The 16,028-nt window shown below is 45.2% G+C and overlaps 2 protein-coding genes and 1 pseudogene across 3 annotated transcripts in view; 2 read left to right on the top strand and 1 right to left on the bottom strand.

Moving 5' to 3' along the window:
• LOC143767123 (uncharacterized) overlaps positions 1-11,765 on the bottom strand; it is a 117,479-nt gene extending 105,714 nt beyond the window's left edge. The window contains exon 1 of the mRNA XM_077255146.1: positions 11,516-11,765. Within this exon, the coding sequence (XP_077111261.1) occupies positions 11,516-11,765 (250 nt within the window). The remainder of the gene's footprint in view (positions 1-11,515) is intronic.
• Positions 1-16,028, top strand: part of LOC143768290 (uncharacterized) — a 457,435-nt pseudogene that overhangs the window by 337,829 nt on the left and 103,578 nt on the right. The window lies entirely within an intron of this gene.
• The window catches only part of LOC143766864 (uncharacterized), a 69,334-nt gene that overhangs the window by 21,132 nt on the left and 32,174 nt on the right, over positions 1-16,028 (top strand). The window lies entirely within an intron of this gene.

The following is a 16,028-nucleotide window of genomic DNA, read 5'->3' as shown; positions in this document are numbered from 1 at the left end:
TCCTGGCTTGCCTCCAGCCTTTTTTTTATGCCTCCAGAGAATGTCCCCACAGGAGATAGCAGCCCCCCACATATAATAACGGTGAGAGCAGATGAAAAGACACACGTAGTATGAAAGCAGATTTAGCACAGAGAGGCCCGCTAACTAAATAGCAGAAAGATACAACAGAGGACTTCGCGGTCAGCTGCAAAACCCTTCAAAACACCATCCTGAAATTACCTTAACTCATGTGACAACTCATGCCACTGGAGTGGTAATTTCAGCCCAACAAGAGCTTCCAGCTGCAGAGATTCACATAAGTGCAAACTGGACAAAACATACAAAAATAGACTTAAGGACTAAAGTGTCCAACTTAGCTGAGCAGAAAACTGGGAGCAGGAACATGCAACAGAATCACTCTGGATACATTGATGGCCAGCATTAGAATGACTGAGGAGCAAGGTTAAATAGGATACTCCCACATCCTGATAGGAACAGGTGAACTGAGAAGGCAAAGCTTGCAGGACACCAGTACCACAAGAGACCACCGGGGGAGCCCACGAACCGAATCACAACAGGTGACATTAAGCCAGATTAATAATGGAGAGGCGTCAATGATGACACCTATCCATTATTAATCCAATTGTTGGAAAGGGTTAAAACACACACACACACACACATGATTTAAAAGTAGTTTAATGAAATAAACACAGCGGTTGTTGTAATAATTTATTGTTACTCAGCCCTCAGTTTATTGCCCTCAGTCACTGGCTTTACCACTCTGGCGTAGAAAATTGCGCGGGAGCCCACGCCAATTTTTTCCGCCATTTAATCCTTTATTTTAGCAGCTACAGCGCTGAAATTTTGCACATACACACTACTAACATTAGTAGTGTGGAATATGCAAAAAAAAAGGGGATATGAGATGGTTTACTGTATGTAATCATGTCTCATATCATGTCGGGTTTGGGAAGGAGAAATAAAAAGCCGGCAATTGAATTACTGACTTTTCACTAACACCGCTGCGTATTTCTCGCAAGTCACACTGCAGGTCCGTGTGGAATCCGTATTTTTCTCGCCACCATAGACTTTCATTGGCGTATTATTTGCGCAATACGCTGACAAACGCAGCATGCTGCGATTTTGTACGGCCGTAGAAAGCCGTATAATACTGAACCGTAATATACGGCTAATAGGAGCAGCCCCATTGAGAAGCATTGTGCCGTATGTAATGCGAGTTTTACGGACGTAGTTTTTGCGCTCTTACGTACGTAAAACACGCATGTGTGACCCTGGTTTCACACAGTCAAAAAATAAGTACACCGGCCTCCAATGACCAAACATGGAGCACGCAGATACATGAGGCCTTTTTCAGTGAATTTAAAACACCAAAAAAAAGGGGCACAAGGGTCGCACACACAACTATGCTACGTATGCCTGACAAACTATAACTTTTCAACAGGCCTCAGTCTGACAGAACAGACTGTATTTTTTTTTGGGGGGGGGAATTTTTGAAAATAAAAGGAAAAATAGGTATATAGACAGTAAATAAGCTGCAGCAGCAGCAGGCAGTTATGGAGCTTTGGGAGGGATGCAGTGGGAGCAATGGACGCACATACAGTGCCTGCAGGCCTTGCACTGATGTGGATATGCTGTGCCCTGCCTGCCTAGCGCTGCAATACCGGGACCAACGAATTAGCCCTAAAAAGGACTTTTGGTTTCTGAGGAGTTGTGGATGTAAGAGTTGCAGACCTACACTACCTCTAAAACCACGATTCTGACCCTATCTCGGCAGCAGCTCTCCCTATTCTCACTGAAACAGGAACAGAATGCGGCGAGCAGGGCGGCGCCGGGTCTCTTATACTCGGGATGATGCTGTACGGCCCAGCCAATCACTGCACGACACAACAAAGATGGCTGCGGCATTTCATGGGCTGGCAGACAATCTCTGCACCGTGATTGGGTCTCTTAAGTCCGCCAAAACTGCTGGGTGGAGACTGCAGTTACCGCCGAATAATCCCAGAAATGCTCGCTGCTCGCCGAGTACCCCGATACTCGGGCGAGTAACGAGTAGTGGCGAGCACGTTCACTCATCACTATTTCTGAACTCTTCCTGAGATAAAACATTAGTATTGTTGTTTCTAAATGATTATGAACTTGTTTTCTTTGCATTATTTGAGGTCTGAAAGCACTGGGGGTTTTTTATTTTCACCATTTTTCTTTGTTAGAAAAAAATACTAAATTTATTGCTTGAAAATTCTGAGACATGTCAGACGTTTATAGAATAAAAGAACAATTTACATTTTACTCAAAAATATATCTATAGAGAAAAATCAGACAAACTGGACATTTTGCAGTGGTCTCTTCATTTTTGCCAGGGCTGTAAGTATAATTACAACTGTGATTTGTCAAAAATCACAGCTGACATCAAGCCCAGGGTTAGTAATAGAGAGGTGTCTATGAAACACCCCGATTACTAACACTGTAAGTAAAAATAAAGAAACACATTAAAAACATGTAATTAAAATATAAAAACAGACACCCTCTATCACCCATTTACCAAAAAAAAACCACCTGCAGGTTCAATGAGATCCACAAGGTCCAGCGTAATCCACATCAAGGTCCCAAGACGATCCCCTGCTCCAATACATACAGAAGCCACAGTGGCATCATAAAACGTGACCCCTCCCGGTGTCCGCCGTACACACTAAGGGCGGCATGGAAGCCGCCACCTGCGAGGTCACCGGAGATTACAGTCTGCGGTTATCACAGACCCTCTGAGCTGTCAACTGTCACTGGAGGTGAACTCAAGGAGCACAGTGACCGGCAATACGCATAACCTGGCGGAAACATTGTAGTAGGTTGGATTGCCGGACTGCCCCCTGCGTGACACAGGGGCACTACAGTACGGAAGTCCGACAGTGAACCAGTGGGATCATTACAGTGCATCAGATTGGGGAATCACTGGTGGACTGCGCTGCCCACTAGACTTTGTTATATACAGCAAGCTAAAGCTAAGTGGGCAGAAGGACCTGGTGTTTTAGTTTACTAAAAACCAAAAAGACTAACAGAGACCTAAAAGAATAAATTTTAATGTAATAATTAAAACAAAAATAGACCAAATCGTATGAAAACCAATAGTAGAGAGCCTGTAGGGTCTCTTGGTACCGGATGTATAATCCCAATATATGTATAAGGAATGACTAGGGAAGATAGAAGTGCCTTTCCCTACATAAATTCCCTTCCTGGCAGCGGAGGTTGGCACCCTGGGATACGATATGGCGCCCCCGCTCAACGTAGACTGACCCTGAAGACCCTAACAGGTCTCCCTACCAAAAGCCACCACCAAAACACCACAAAACAAAAAGAAAAACAGTGTGATCATATACACTAACCAGTGCTGCTAATGCTGACTGTTGGTGCACAACAATAGCACGAATAGGCTTGTATTAACTAGGCTCTGGCGTATAGTGTGAGCTAGAGATGATATTTAATAGAGAGATTGAGTAACAATAATATGTTCAGGTGTTACACATAACTGATCTAATACTTGCTCAGGAAAAAAGCACCAGTACGCTTGTATTTTTACTTAGTTAAGGCGTATAGTGTGAGCTAAAGATGGTTGGTGCTAGAAAGATGAAATAACCACAATAACATGTTCAGATGTTGCACATAACTGGTCTCTTATATTAAGTGTCAACAATACACACAAAAGGCAAATTGATCAGTTATAAGGTGTCAGAGGTATCCCAAATGAATTTACTCAAGTAGTAAGGAACACAGATCCCTCTAAAAAAACTTTGTTGCACACCATAGTGTCCTCTATAGAGGGGCACCCTCGCCAGAGGAAGTATGTGAGATGCTTGGTGGCATCAACACCAGAAACAAGAGAGCCCAACTAGTAGCGTATTTGCCAGGCAAAATGTTTCTAGCACCTAGGGGCATGAACGTCAGAGCTCTAATTCATCAATACAGATAGCATCTCTGCTAAAACAAAATTGTGCTCTGCATACTAGTATACATATAGCCGAGCAGTATTTAAGTGAGACTTGGTAGCCAACATAATATCAAAAAATGGCGTAACAACAAGCCGCCAGCATAGCAGCACGCGTGTATGGTTAGGATATACCGGATTACTCACCGGTAATGCTCTTTTATAGAGCCCACGACAGCACCCACTGAGAGAGGGGATCCGCCCCTAGGAACAGGAAACCTACAGAGAGATAAAAGGGGCGGCCCCCCCTCGCTCCTCAGTTGTTTTACAGAGAAAAGGAGGAACCGCCGCCAGGTTTTTTAGTTAACAGGTTCAGGCATATATACATGTTTACAACTTCATATCATATTACTCTATTATATACATCTCCCTACTAAGACACCACGTGCAACTAAATAAAGAAAAGGGAGGGATATGAATGGGTGCTGTCGTGGGCTCTATAAAAGAGCATTACCGGTGAGTAATCCGGTATTTTCTATTCGCCACGACAGCACCCACTGAGAGATTTACAGAGACTATAGATTGGGTGGGTTAACTGAGTCAAGAACCGAAACCCCAAAGGTTAGATCAGAAGCAGCAGATAGGTCTAATCTATAGTGTCTATAGAAGGTATTTGGTGAAGACCAAGTTGCAGCCTTACATATAAGGTCTATCGGGACATTCGCCCTTTCTGCCCAGGAGGTCGATACGGCTCTTGTGGAGTGTGCTCCCACATGCATTGGAGGTTCTCTTCCTCCAGCTTTATACGCCAGGACTATGGCATCTCTTATCCAGCATGATAGCGTGTTCTTTGTGACTCTGGAACCCTTGGTTTTACCCTGGAAAGACACAGAGAGCCCTACTCTTCCTCCAGTCCCTAGTCCTCTCTAAATAGGCTAGAACAGTTCTCTTAACATCTAGGGTGTGAAGTCTAGCTTCTTCTGGAGTCGAGTGGTCTTCATAGAAGGTAGGTAACAAGATCTCCTGGGATCTATGAAAACTAGTGGCTACCTTAGGGAGATAACAAGGGTCAGTTTTCAAAATTATTCTATCGGATGTTACGGATAGAAAAGGAGGGTCAATTGACAAGGCATGGAGATCACTCACTCTTCTAGCGGATACTAACGCTACCAACAATATTGTTTTTAACGAGAGGTTTTTTAAAGAGGCTGCATGCAGAGGCTCAAACGGGCTCTGTGTTAAGGCATCTAGGACCAGAGTTAGATCCCACTGAGGCACCTGTGGTATATGAATAGGTTTTGACCGCTCACATGCTGCTATAAAACGAGAAATCCATTTATCTCCCGCCACATCATAACTAAAGAGGGCTCCCAGAGCTGAGACCTGGACTCTTAGAGTATTTACAGAAAGCCCCAATTCAAGTCCTTTTTGCAGGAACTCCAATATTGAAAATATAGGTACTTTAGCAGAAAGTTGTGTTGTATGAAATTGAAGGAATTTTCTCCAAATTCTGACATAGATTTGGGTAGTGGAAGGCTTTCTACTCTTCATAAGAGTATCTATAAGCCCACTGGAAAAACCCCTTAGAGTTAGTAAGTGCCTCTCAAATTCCATACCGTCAGATTCATGCCTTTTACCCGAGGATGGAGAAACGGTCCCTGAGACCACAGGTCCTTGGTCTGAGGCAGAATCCAAGGGTCTGTAGTTGACATCGCCCTGAGCCAGGAGAACCATGGTCTTTTGGGCCAGAATGGGGCTACCAACAGAACTCTTGCCCCCTCCTCCCTTATTTTTCTTATTACTATAGGTAATAGATTCCATGGAGGGAATGCATAGGCCAGGTCGAATGTCCATGGTACCTGAAGGGCATCGAATATGTCGGGGTTGTCCAGTCTGCAAAGGGAAGCAAATGTTTCGACCTGACGGTTGGACCTTGTTGCGAATAGGTCTATTTGAGGCATGCCCCATCGGTCTGTTATCAATCTGAAAATCTTTCTGCTGAGCATCCACTCCCCCTGATGAAGGGTACGGCGACTGAGGAAATCGGCACGAACGTTGTCTATGCCCCTGATGTGCACCGCTGATAAGGACAACAGATGACTTTCGGCTAACGTCATGATGTCTGATGAAATTTCCATAAGATTTTCTGACCGTGTACCTCCTTGATGATTCAAATAGGCTACTGCCGAGGTGTTGTCTGAGAGGACCCTTGTGTGAGAGCCTCATAGCTGGGGAAGAAAGTGGAGCAGGGAATAATATATGGCTTTTAATTCTTTTACATTAGAGGAATTAGCCAATTCTGATCTGGACCAAAGGCCCTGAACCACCTGATCCCCAAAATGTGCCCCCCAACCTTCCGGACTAGCATCCGTGGTTACTATGGTAGAAGGGGTGATGACCCACGGTACCCCTTGTGATAGATTTTCCCAATCTAACCACCATGTAAGGGAGTGTACTACCTCTGATGTTAGAAAAACTGTTCGATCTAAATGTCCCCTATTTTTAATGTCCTCCTGTAATATGAATTTCTGGAGCTGCCTGGTATGGAACTGTGCCCATTTAACCGCAGGGATACATGATGACAGTGAACCTAATAATGACATGGCATTTCTCAGTGACATACTACGTTTTTTGATTGCTAAGCCCACTTTGCCAATAATGGAAAACTTCTTATCATCAGGCAACCAACATTTTTGGTCTACTGAATCCAGAAGGAGTCCTAAGAACCTTTGACAAGTGACGGGTTGGAGCCTGGATTTTTCCCAGTTAACAATCCATCCAAGCGTTTGTAAAGAGAACGCCACCTCCTCTAACCTTTGCTCACACTGTAAGGAATTTTTTCCCACAATTAGTAGGTCATCAAGATACGGGATGACCAGTGTGTCCTTTAATCGTAGAAAGGACATTACTTCCAAAAGTAACTTAGTAAAGACCCTAGGAGCCATAGATAGACCAAAGGACATTGCCCTATATTGTAGATGACGAACTTGACCATCTATAAAAACTGCTACCCGAAGAAACTGCTGGTGTGACTGGTGTATAGGAAGATGGTAATAAGCATCCTTAAGATCCAGTACTACCATGTAACAGTTAGGGAATAAATTTTTAATGGCTAATCGAATGGATTCCATTTTAAATGTTGTGGGTCTTATGAACGTGTTTAGTTTTTTCAAATTAAATATAGTTCTAAAGGAACCGTCTGGTTTAGTGATCAGAAACAAGGGGGAGTAGAACCCCTTCCCTGTTTGAGATGACGGAACCTCCATTAAGACTCGTTTGGCCAAAAGGGACTTAACTTCTACTTCCAGTGCTTCTTATTGTAGTCTGGATTTTAGGGAGGTGAGCAGGAAGGAATCCGGAGGTTTTCGGATGAAGTCTAGGGTGAGGCCTGAGGATATTAACCCCTTCACCCCCAAGGGTGGTTTGCACGTTAATGACCGGGCCAATTTTTACAATTCTGACCACTGTCCCTTTATGAGGTTATAACTCTGGAACGCTTCTACGGATCTTGGCGATTCTGACATTGTTTTCTCGTGACATATTGTACTTCATGATAGTGGTAAAATTTCTTCGATATAACTTGCGTTTATTTGTGAAAAAAATGAATATTTGGCGAAAATTTTGAAAATTTCGCAATTTTCCAACTTTGAATTTTTATGCCCTTAAATCACAGACATATGTCACGCAAAATACTTAATAAGTAACATTTCCCACATGTCTACTTTACATCAGCACAATTTTGGAACAAAATTTTTTTTTGTGACGGAGTTATAAGGGTTAAAAGTTGACCAGCAATTTCTCATTTTTACAACACCATTTTTTTTTAGGGACCACATCTCATTTGAAGTCATTTTGAGGGGTCTATATGATAGAAAATACCCAAGTGTGACACCATTCTAAAAACTGCACCCCTCAAGGTACTCAAAACCACTTTCAAGAAGTTTATTAACCCTTCAGGTGTTTCACAGGAATTTTTGGAATGTTTAAATAAAAATGAACATTTAACTTTTTTTCACACAAAATTTATTTCAGCTCCAATTTGTTTTATTTTACCAAGGGTAACAGGAGAAAATAGACCCCAAAATTTGTTGTACAATTTGTCCTGAGTACGCTGATACCCCATATGTGGGGGTAAACCACTGTTTGGGCGCATGGCAGAGCTCGGAAGGAAAGGAGCGCCATTTGACTTTTCAATGCAAAATTGACTGGAATTGAGATGGGACGCCATGTTGCATTTGGAGAGCCCCTGATGTGCCTAAACATTGAAACCCCCCACAAGTGACACCATTTTGGAAAGTAGACCCCTTAAGGAACTTATCTAGATGTGTGTTGAGCACTTTGACCCAACAAGTGCTTCACAGAAGTTTATAATGCAGAGCCGTAAAAATAAAAAATTTTTTTTTAGCCCCCAGTTTTGTATTTTCACAAGGGTATCAGGATAAATTGGACCCCAAAAGATGATGTCCAATTAGTCCTGAGTACGCTGATACCCCATATGTGGGGGGGAACCACTGTTTGGGCGCATGACAGAGCTCGGAAGGGAAGGAGCGCCATTTGGAATGCAGACTTAAATGGATTGGTCTGCAGGCGTCACGTTGCATTTGCAGAGCCCCTGATGTACCCAAACAGTACAAACCCCCCACAAGTGACCCCATATTGGAAACTAGACCCCCAAGGAACTTATCTAGATGTGCTGTGAGTACTTTGAACCTCCAAGTGTTTCACTACAGTTTACAACACAGAGCCGTGAAACTAAAAAATCTTTTTTTCCCCACAAAACTTATTTTTTGGCCCCCAGTTTTGTATTTTCCCAAGGGTAGCAGGACAAATTGGACATCAACTTTTGGGGTCCAATTTCTCCTGAGTACGCTGATACCCCATATGTTGGGGTAAACCCCTGTTTGGGCACACGGGAGAGCTCTGAAGGGAAGGAGCACTGTTTTCCTTTTTCAACGCAGAATTGGCTGGAATTGAGATCGGATGCCATGTCCCGTTTGGAGAGCCCCTGATGTGCCTAAACAGTGGAAACCCCCCAATTATAACTGAAACCCTAATCCAAACACACCCCTTACCCTAATCCCAACAGTAACCCTAACCACTCCTCTAACCCAGACACACCCAACCCTATTCCCAACCGTAAATGTAATCCAAACCCTAACCCTATCTTTAGCCCCAACCCTAACTGTAGCCCCAACCCTAGCCCCAACCCTAGCAATAACCCTAGCCCTAACCCTAGCCCTAACCCTAGCAATAACCCTAGCCCTAACACTAGCCGTAACACTAGCCCCAACCCTAGCCCCAACCCTAGCCCCAACCCTAGCCCTAACCCTAGCCCTAACCCTAGCCCCAACCCTAGCCCCAACCCTAGCCCTAACCCTAGCCCTAACCCTAGCCCCAACCCTAACCCTAGTCCTAACTCTAGCCCTAATGGGAAAATGGAAATAAATAAATTTTTTATTTTTTTTTATTTTTCCCTAACTAAGGGGGTGATGAAGGGGGGTTTGATTTACTTTTATAGCGGGTTTTTTAGCGGATTTTTATGATTGGCAGCCGTCACACACTGAAAGACGCTTTTCATTGCAAAAAATATTTTTTGCATTACCACATTTTGAGAGCTATAATTTTTCCATATTTGAGTCCACAGAGTCATGTGAGATCTTGTTTTTTGTGGGACGAGTTGACGTTTTTATTGGTAACATTTTCGGACACGTGACATTTTTTGATCGCTTTTTATTCCGATTTTTGTGAGGCAGAGTGATCAAAAACCAGCTATTCATGAATTTCTTTTGGGGGAGGCGTTTATACCGTTCCGCGTTTGGTAAAATTGATAGAGCAGTTTTATTCGTCGGGTCAGTACGATTACAGCGATATCTCATTTATATCTTTTTTTTATGTTTTGGCGCTTTTATACGATAAAAACTATTTTATAGAAAAAATAATTATTTTGGTATCGCTTTATTCTCAGGACTATAACTTTTTTATTTTTTTGCTGATGATGCTGTATGGCAGCTCGTTTTTTGCGGGACAAGATGACGTTTTCAGCGGTACCATGGTTATTTATATCCGTCTTTGTGATCGCGTGTTATTCCACTTTTTGTTTGGCGGTATGATAATAAAGCGTTGTTTTTTGCCTCGTTTTTTTTTTTTTTTCTTACGGTGTTTACTGAAGGGGTTAACTAGTGGAGCAGTTTTATAGGTTGGGTCGTTACGGACGCGGCGATACTAAATATGTGTACTTTTATTGTTTTGTTTTTTTTATTTAGCTAAAGAAATGTATTTATGGGAATAATAAATATTTTTTTTTATTTATTTAGGATTTTTTTTTTTTTTTTTTTTTTTACACACGTGGAGAATTTTTTTTAAACTTTTTTACTTTGTCCCAGGGGGGGACATCACAGATCGTTGATCTGACAGTGTGCACAGCACTCTGTCAGATCTGCGATCTGCTGTGCAGGGCTGCAGGCTTACCAGCGCCTGCTCTGAGCAGGCACTCGGTAAGCCACCTCCTTCCCTGCAGGACCCGGATGCCGCGGCCATCTTGGATCCGGGACCTGCGGCGAGGAGGGAGGTAGGAGACCCTCGGAGCAACGCGATCACATCGCGTTGCTCCGGGGGTCTCAGGGAAGCCCGCAGGGAGCCCCCTCCCTGCGCGATGCTTCCCTATACCGCCGGTACACCGCGATCATGTTTGATCGCGGTGTGCCGGGGGTTAATGTGCCGGGGGCGGTCCGTGACCGCTCCTGGCACATAGTGCCGGATGTCAGCTGCGATATGCAGCTGACACCCGGCCGCGATCGGCCGCGCTCCCCCCGTGAGCGCGGCCGATCGCGTATGACGTACTATCCCGTCGGTGGTCATACGGGCCCACCCCACCTCGACGGGATAGTACGTCAGATGTCAGAAAGGGGTTAATTTTATGGCCCATGGGTTGACAGTTATTTCTCTCCACTGATTGATAAATCCCAGTAGTCTACCGCCCACTGGTGGAATAGGGTTCCCGGAATTTTTCGGCTGGCCTGAAGGGACGTTTGTTAAACAAATTGCCTTTCTGCCTGAAGTCTTTGTTCCTCCATTGGTCTTTAAAGCCTCCCTTTCTGCCAAATGTTGGCTTCCTGAATGCCCTTCTGTAAGCAGGAACAAAGGGATTAGGAAAACCCTTCTTACGTTCACCCGCCTTAGTGAGTATTTCATCCAAAATAGTTCCAAAGAGGTACTCACCCTGACAGGGCATGGCACATAATTTGGATCTGGACTGGGCATCTCCCTTCCAGTTTTTTAACCATAAAGCTCGGCGAGCAGTATTGGAGAGGCTGGCTGTCCTGGCCGCCAGGCGGAGAGAATCCACGGAGGCATCGGATATAAATGCCGCAGCACCCTTAATCAAGGGGATGGATGCACGCAATTTCTCCCTAGATACACCACTTTTGATATTCTGGTCCAGCTGGTCTAACCAAACCAGCATAGATCTACTGGTACATGTGGCTGAGATTGCCGGCCTGAATGCAGTGACACAGGCTTCCCACGATTTTTTTAAAAGTGCGTCCGATTTTCTATCCATGGGATCGGATAAGGAGCCTGCATCTTCCACCGGTAGAGAAGTACGGCGAGAAGTGGATGCGACGGCCGCATCAACCTTCGGTATTTTAGCCCAGGCATTTAAATCCTCGTCATCAAAGGGGTAACGTCTCTTACAGGATACTGGTGTAAATCCCTTCTGCCCTTTGCTCCACTCTTTCTTAACGAGGTCCTTTATAGCCTGGTTCACTGGAAATACGTGGCCCTTTCGCTGAGAAAGACCCGCGAACATGACCTCCTGGGCCGTTTGGGGTTCTTTTACCTCAGACACCCCCATCGTATTCCTTACTGATTTAACTAGATTATTTACTCCATCAGTTGGGAAACAGACATGGTCCTCCTCATCTGAGGAACCAGATAAGTGAGAGACGTCTGAATCAACCTCTCCACTTTCCGCCGATGTGTCAGCATTTGCTCTCCGTAAACGGAATTTATAGTGCAGGCTATCAATTACCCAGCCCCCGCAGCTGCAACCGCTTTTTTTTTTTTTTTTTTACCTTATTACTGCCTCAGGAAGCCTGTGAAAACCGCCAGGAGGAATCCAATATGGCGGTTCCCCCGGAAATACAATGCCGACCTCCGGGGTTCGGCCATACTACATCCGGATCCCGGACGCACTGCGCATGCGCCGGCGTCTGCCGCAGATTTTCCGGCACTGCAACCCCGCACATCATACCTGAAGGACTGGGGAGAGCCATCGCTGTTTCAGCGCCACACCACTCCAGACCGGGACCGACCAGGTATTTCCACACCGCCGTGGTCGTCCTCTAACAACGATGTCCCAGCAGGGAGACCGTTGATCTCCTCAGGCCCCACTGTTCGGCCGCCGCAGATGAGGAGGGAGCCATCAGGAACCCCCGACTCTGCTTTTACTCGCTCTGGAGCCCGTGCCGCTCAGCAGAGACGTACAGGCGGCATCCAGGCGAGTTTTTCCTCTTCTTAGACAACTACAGAGATCTTCTCTGTGGGTTTCCTTCTAGGAACAGGAAACCATCTGAGGAGCGAGGGGGGACCGCCCCTTTTATCTCTCTGTAGGTTTCCTGTTCCTAGGGGCGGATCCCCTCTCTCAGTGGGTGCTGTCGTGGCGAATAGAAAACACTTATCTCAAAGAGACATCTGTCTATCCTAACCATACACGCGTGCTGCTATGCTGGTGCAGCGCCCCAGAGTCCTGGTCGTTGCAGTACTGTGGCTCTGCCACTAAGGGGAGCCATGGTGCGTTCGATGGCACTGAAGGAGTTCCTCTGAACAGGTATCACAGACACCAATATGTTTCACAGCAGGGCCTCCGGGGGGAGCTAAGGGTGCTATTCATTAGGCCACTCCCCACCATAGTGGGTAAACTGGGGGTCAGGCAGGAAGTTAGACAGAACGCTGACTGGATTGAACGAAGCAACACCTAGTGAGAGAGGGTGTTGTGGAGGAAGAGACAGTAGGGTCTCTGCCAGGGGTGGGATCCTGGCAGAGGCTTGGCATTGGAAAGAACGTAACGGGACCGTGCCTGCTCAGCATAGCGGCGGTGCCCAAGAAAGGACTAGAAGCGAGATAGATTGTGCTGAGTGAGAAACGAGATCAAGCAGAAGAATACCAGCAGGGGTTTTGTTGAAAGAGGCAGCACCTTGCTGAGGCGCATTACCGGTGGCCGGAACGCCGAGGGAGTGGAATAAGATACAGCTTTAAGCCATACTCCAAACAGCGGCAGGACAGTCAGTCTCAGGCGGGCTGTCTACCACATATCACCTATGAAGTCTTGGGGGGCAATTGCGGGAGAGGGGCGTCTCTAGGGTCCCGGAAGAACTCCAGGCCTACCTGACAAACGGGTGCCGTTCTTACTGTAACATCAGGAAGGGACGGAAGATTAGCAGAAGACCAGTTAATCGAGTTGTGAGGGAACTTAAGAAACAGACAACAGTTGTGGGGTACTTTCCGTAAGCACAGCAGGGGAGGACTACAACACAAAGCGCTAAGAAGGAAGGCACTGATTTCCACCTGTGAAGAGAACTCTGGAGGTGCCATTGGACCGGCCGGACTTGCGCAGCCTGGTGAACCGTATTCTGGACTGAGGACTCAGAGATCTCCAGTAAAGAGGTAAAGAGACTGCAACCTGGTGTCCTCGTTATTTACCGCGACCTGCACCCCACAACTCCACCGCTATAACATCACTTATTTGCACCGGACGTCCCCCACTGACAGACAGGGCCACGGACCGGGTCTAGCCACCGTGACAACCCAAGGACTGAGATCCCAGAGGCCCGGCTCCGGGTACCCCTCGGCCCTGCGGCGGTGTGGGGGCGCTCCACTGGCGGCTTGTTACGCCATTTTTTGATATTATGTTGGCTACCAAGTCTAACTTAAATACTGCTCGGCTATATGTATACTAGTATGCGGAGCACAATTTTGTTTTAGCAGAGATGCTATCTGTATTGATGAATTAGAGCTCTGACGTTCATGCCCCTAGGTGCTAGAAACATTTTGCCTGGCAAATACGCTACTAGTTGGGCTCTCTTGTTTCTGGTGTTGATGCCACCAAGCATCTCAGATACTTCCTCTGGCGAGGGTGCCCCTCTATAGAGGACACTATGGTGTGCAACGAAGTTTTTTTAGAGGGATCTGTGTTCCTTACTACTTGAGTAAATTCATTTGGGATACCGCTGACACCTTATAACTGATCAATTTGCCTTTTCTGTGTATTGTTGACACTTAATATAAGAGACCAGTTATGTGCGACATCTGAACATATTATTGTGGTTATTTCATCTTTCTAGCACCAACCATCTTTAGCTCACACTATACGCCTTAGCTAAGTAAAAATACAAGCGTACTGGTGCTTTTTTCCTGAGCAAGTATTAGATCAGTTATGTGTAACACCTGAACATATTATTGTTACTCAATCTCTCCATTAAATATCATCTCTAGCTCACACTATACGCTAGAGCCTAGTTAATACAAGCCTATTCGTGCTATTGTTGTGCACCAACAGTCAGCATTAGCAGCACTGGTTAGTGTATATGATCACACTGTTTTTCTTTTTGTTTTGTGGTGTTTTGGTGGTGGCTTTTGGTAGGGAGACCTGTTAGGGTCTTCAGGGTCAGTCTACGTTGAGCGGGGGCGCCATATCGTATCCCAGGGTGCCAACCTCCGCTGCCAGGAAGGGAATTTATGTAGGGAAAGGCACCTCTATCTTCCCTAGTCATTCCTTATACATATATTGGGCTTATACATCCGGTACCAAGAGACCCTACAGGCTCTCTACTATTGGTTTTCATACGATTTGGTCTATTTTTGTTTTAATTATTACATTAAAATTTATTCTTTTAGGTCTCTGTTAGTCTTTTTGGTTTTTTGCGAAATACTAGACTTTAGTTATCGTTTTTTGGTTGTTTTAGTTTACTAAGTCTGGTATTAAACCCCTCCAAGGGACCTGGTCCTGTATCCCACGGGGATGTAGCTTTCTCACAGAGAGCAGGCTAAATCCAAGTCGGCAGAAGGACCTGGTCCATTTGGCCAATAATTATAGTATTAACCCCTTCACAACGCATGATGCAGTTACGTCATATATCATAGAAATAAAAGAAAAAAATATTGCTTTTGCTCAATTAAAAAAAATACACAAATTTGGAATTGACGTGTTCAGAAAGGTCTGACCAATCAAAATGTAAAATAATCTGATCAGTAAACGGCATAACGAGAAAAAACTAGAAACGCCATAATGACTTTTTTTGGTCGCCGCAACATTGCAATAAAATGAAATAAGAGGTGATGAAAACATGGTATCCGCGCCAAAATGGTATCAATAAGAACGTCCCGCCAAAATAACAAAAAAATCCCAACATCGATGTGGATGGAAAAATAAGTTATGGGAAGGAAAAAAAAAAAAGGAAAATCGCCCGAGGGTTAAACACTCCTAGGTGCATGCATGGAAAAAATCTGTGGTTGTGTGATCTACAAAAATGATCACCAGTAAATAAAACGGGACGAGGATGAGATTGGCGCAGAATATTGTACACACTGGGATTACGGGGAAAATTCATGTGTATAATTGTCACATATAAATAAATGTGTAATCAGATGTCAGATCTAGTCTGCGGCTCAATATTACTGCAAAAAATCACATGACAGGATTCATATCTATCAATATACAATAAGGGTCCTTCTATCTGCTGGGATTTAGCATTCTTATATAGAGCAGGCGAAATCCAAGTCACTAAAGGACCTGGTCCCTCTGCAACCAGGAAATAGCCGACTGTGCATGAGAAAGCGGAATCCCAGTGCACAGAAGGACCTGGGCCTACAGCCAGTGGCGTAGGAAGGGGGCGGCACAATGCCGGGGTCGGCTCCGACCCAGAGAGGAGGAGGAGGAAGAAAAAAAAAAAAAAAGAGAGACGCGGGCCCTTTAAATCTTCAGGCGGCTGCAGCGTCTTCGGCGCCCTTTGACTCTGCGACGTCTCAGGGCAGAGGGTGCGATGACGTCATCACTGCCTCTCTGTCCTGAGCGTTGCAAAGCCGGAGTGACGCTGAGTGCACGGGTCCTGTGCTGGGA

The sequence above is a fragment of the Ranitomeya variabilis genome, chromosome 4, assembly GCF_051348905.1.
Source record: "Ranitomeya variabilis isolate aRanVar5 chromosome 4, aRanVar5.hap1, whole genome shotgun sequence".
In the NCBI taxonomy this organism is placed as follows: domain Eukaryota; kingdom Metazoa; phylum Chordata; class Amphibia; order Anura; family Dendrobatidae; genus Ranitomeya; species Ranitomeya variabilis.
This window is presented reverse-complemented; position numbering and strand designations above follow the sequence as displayed.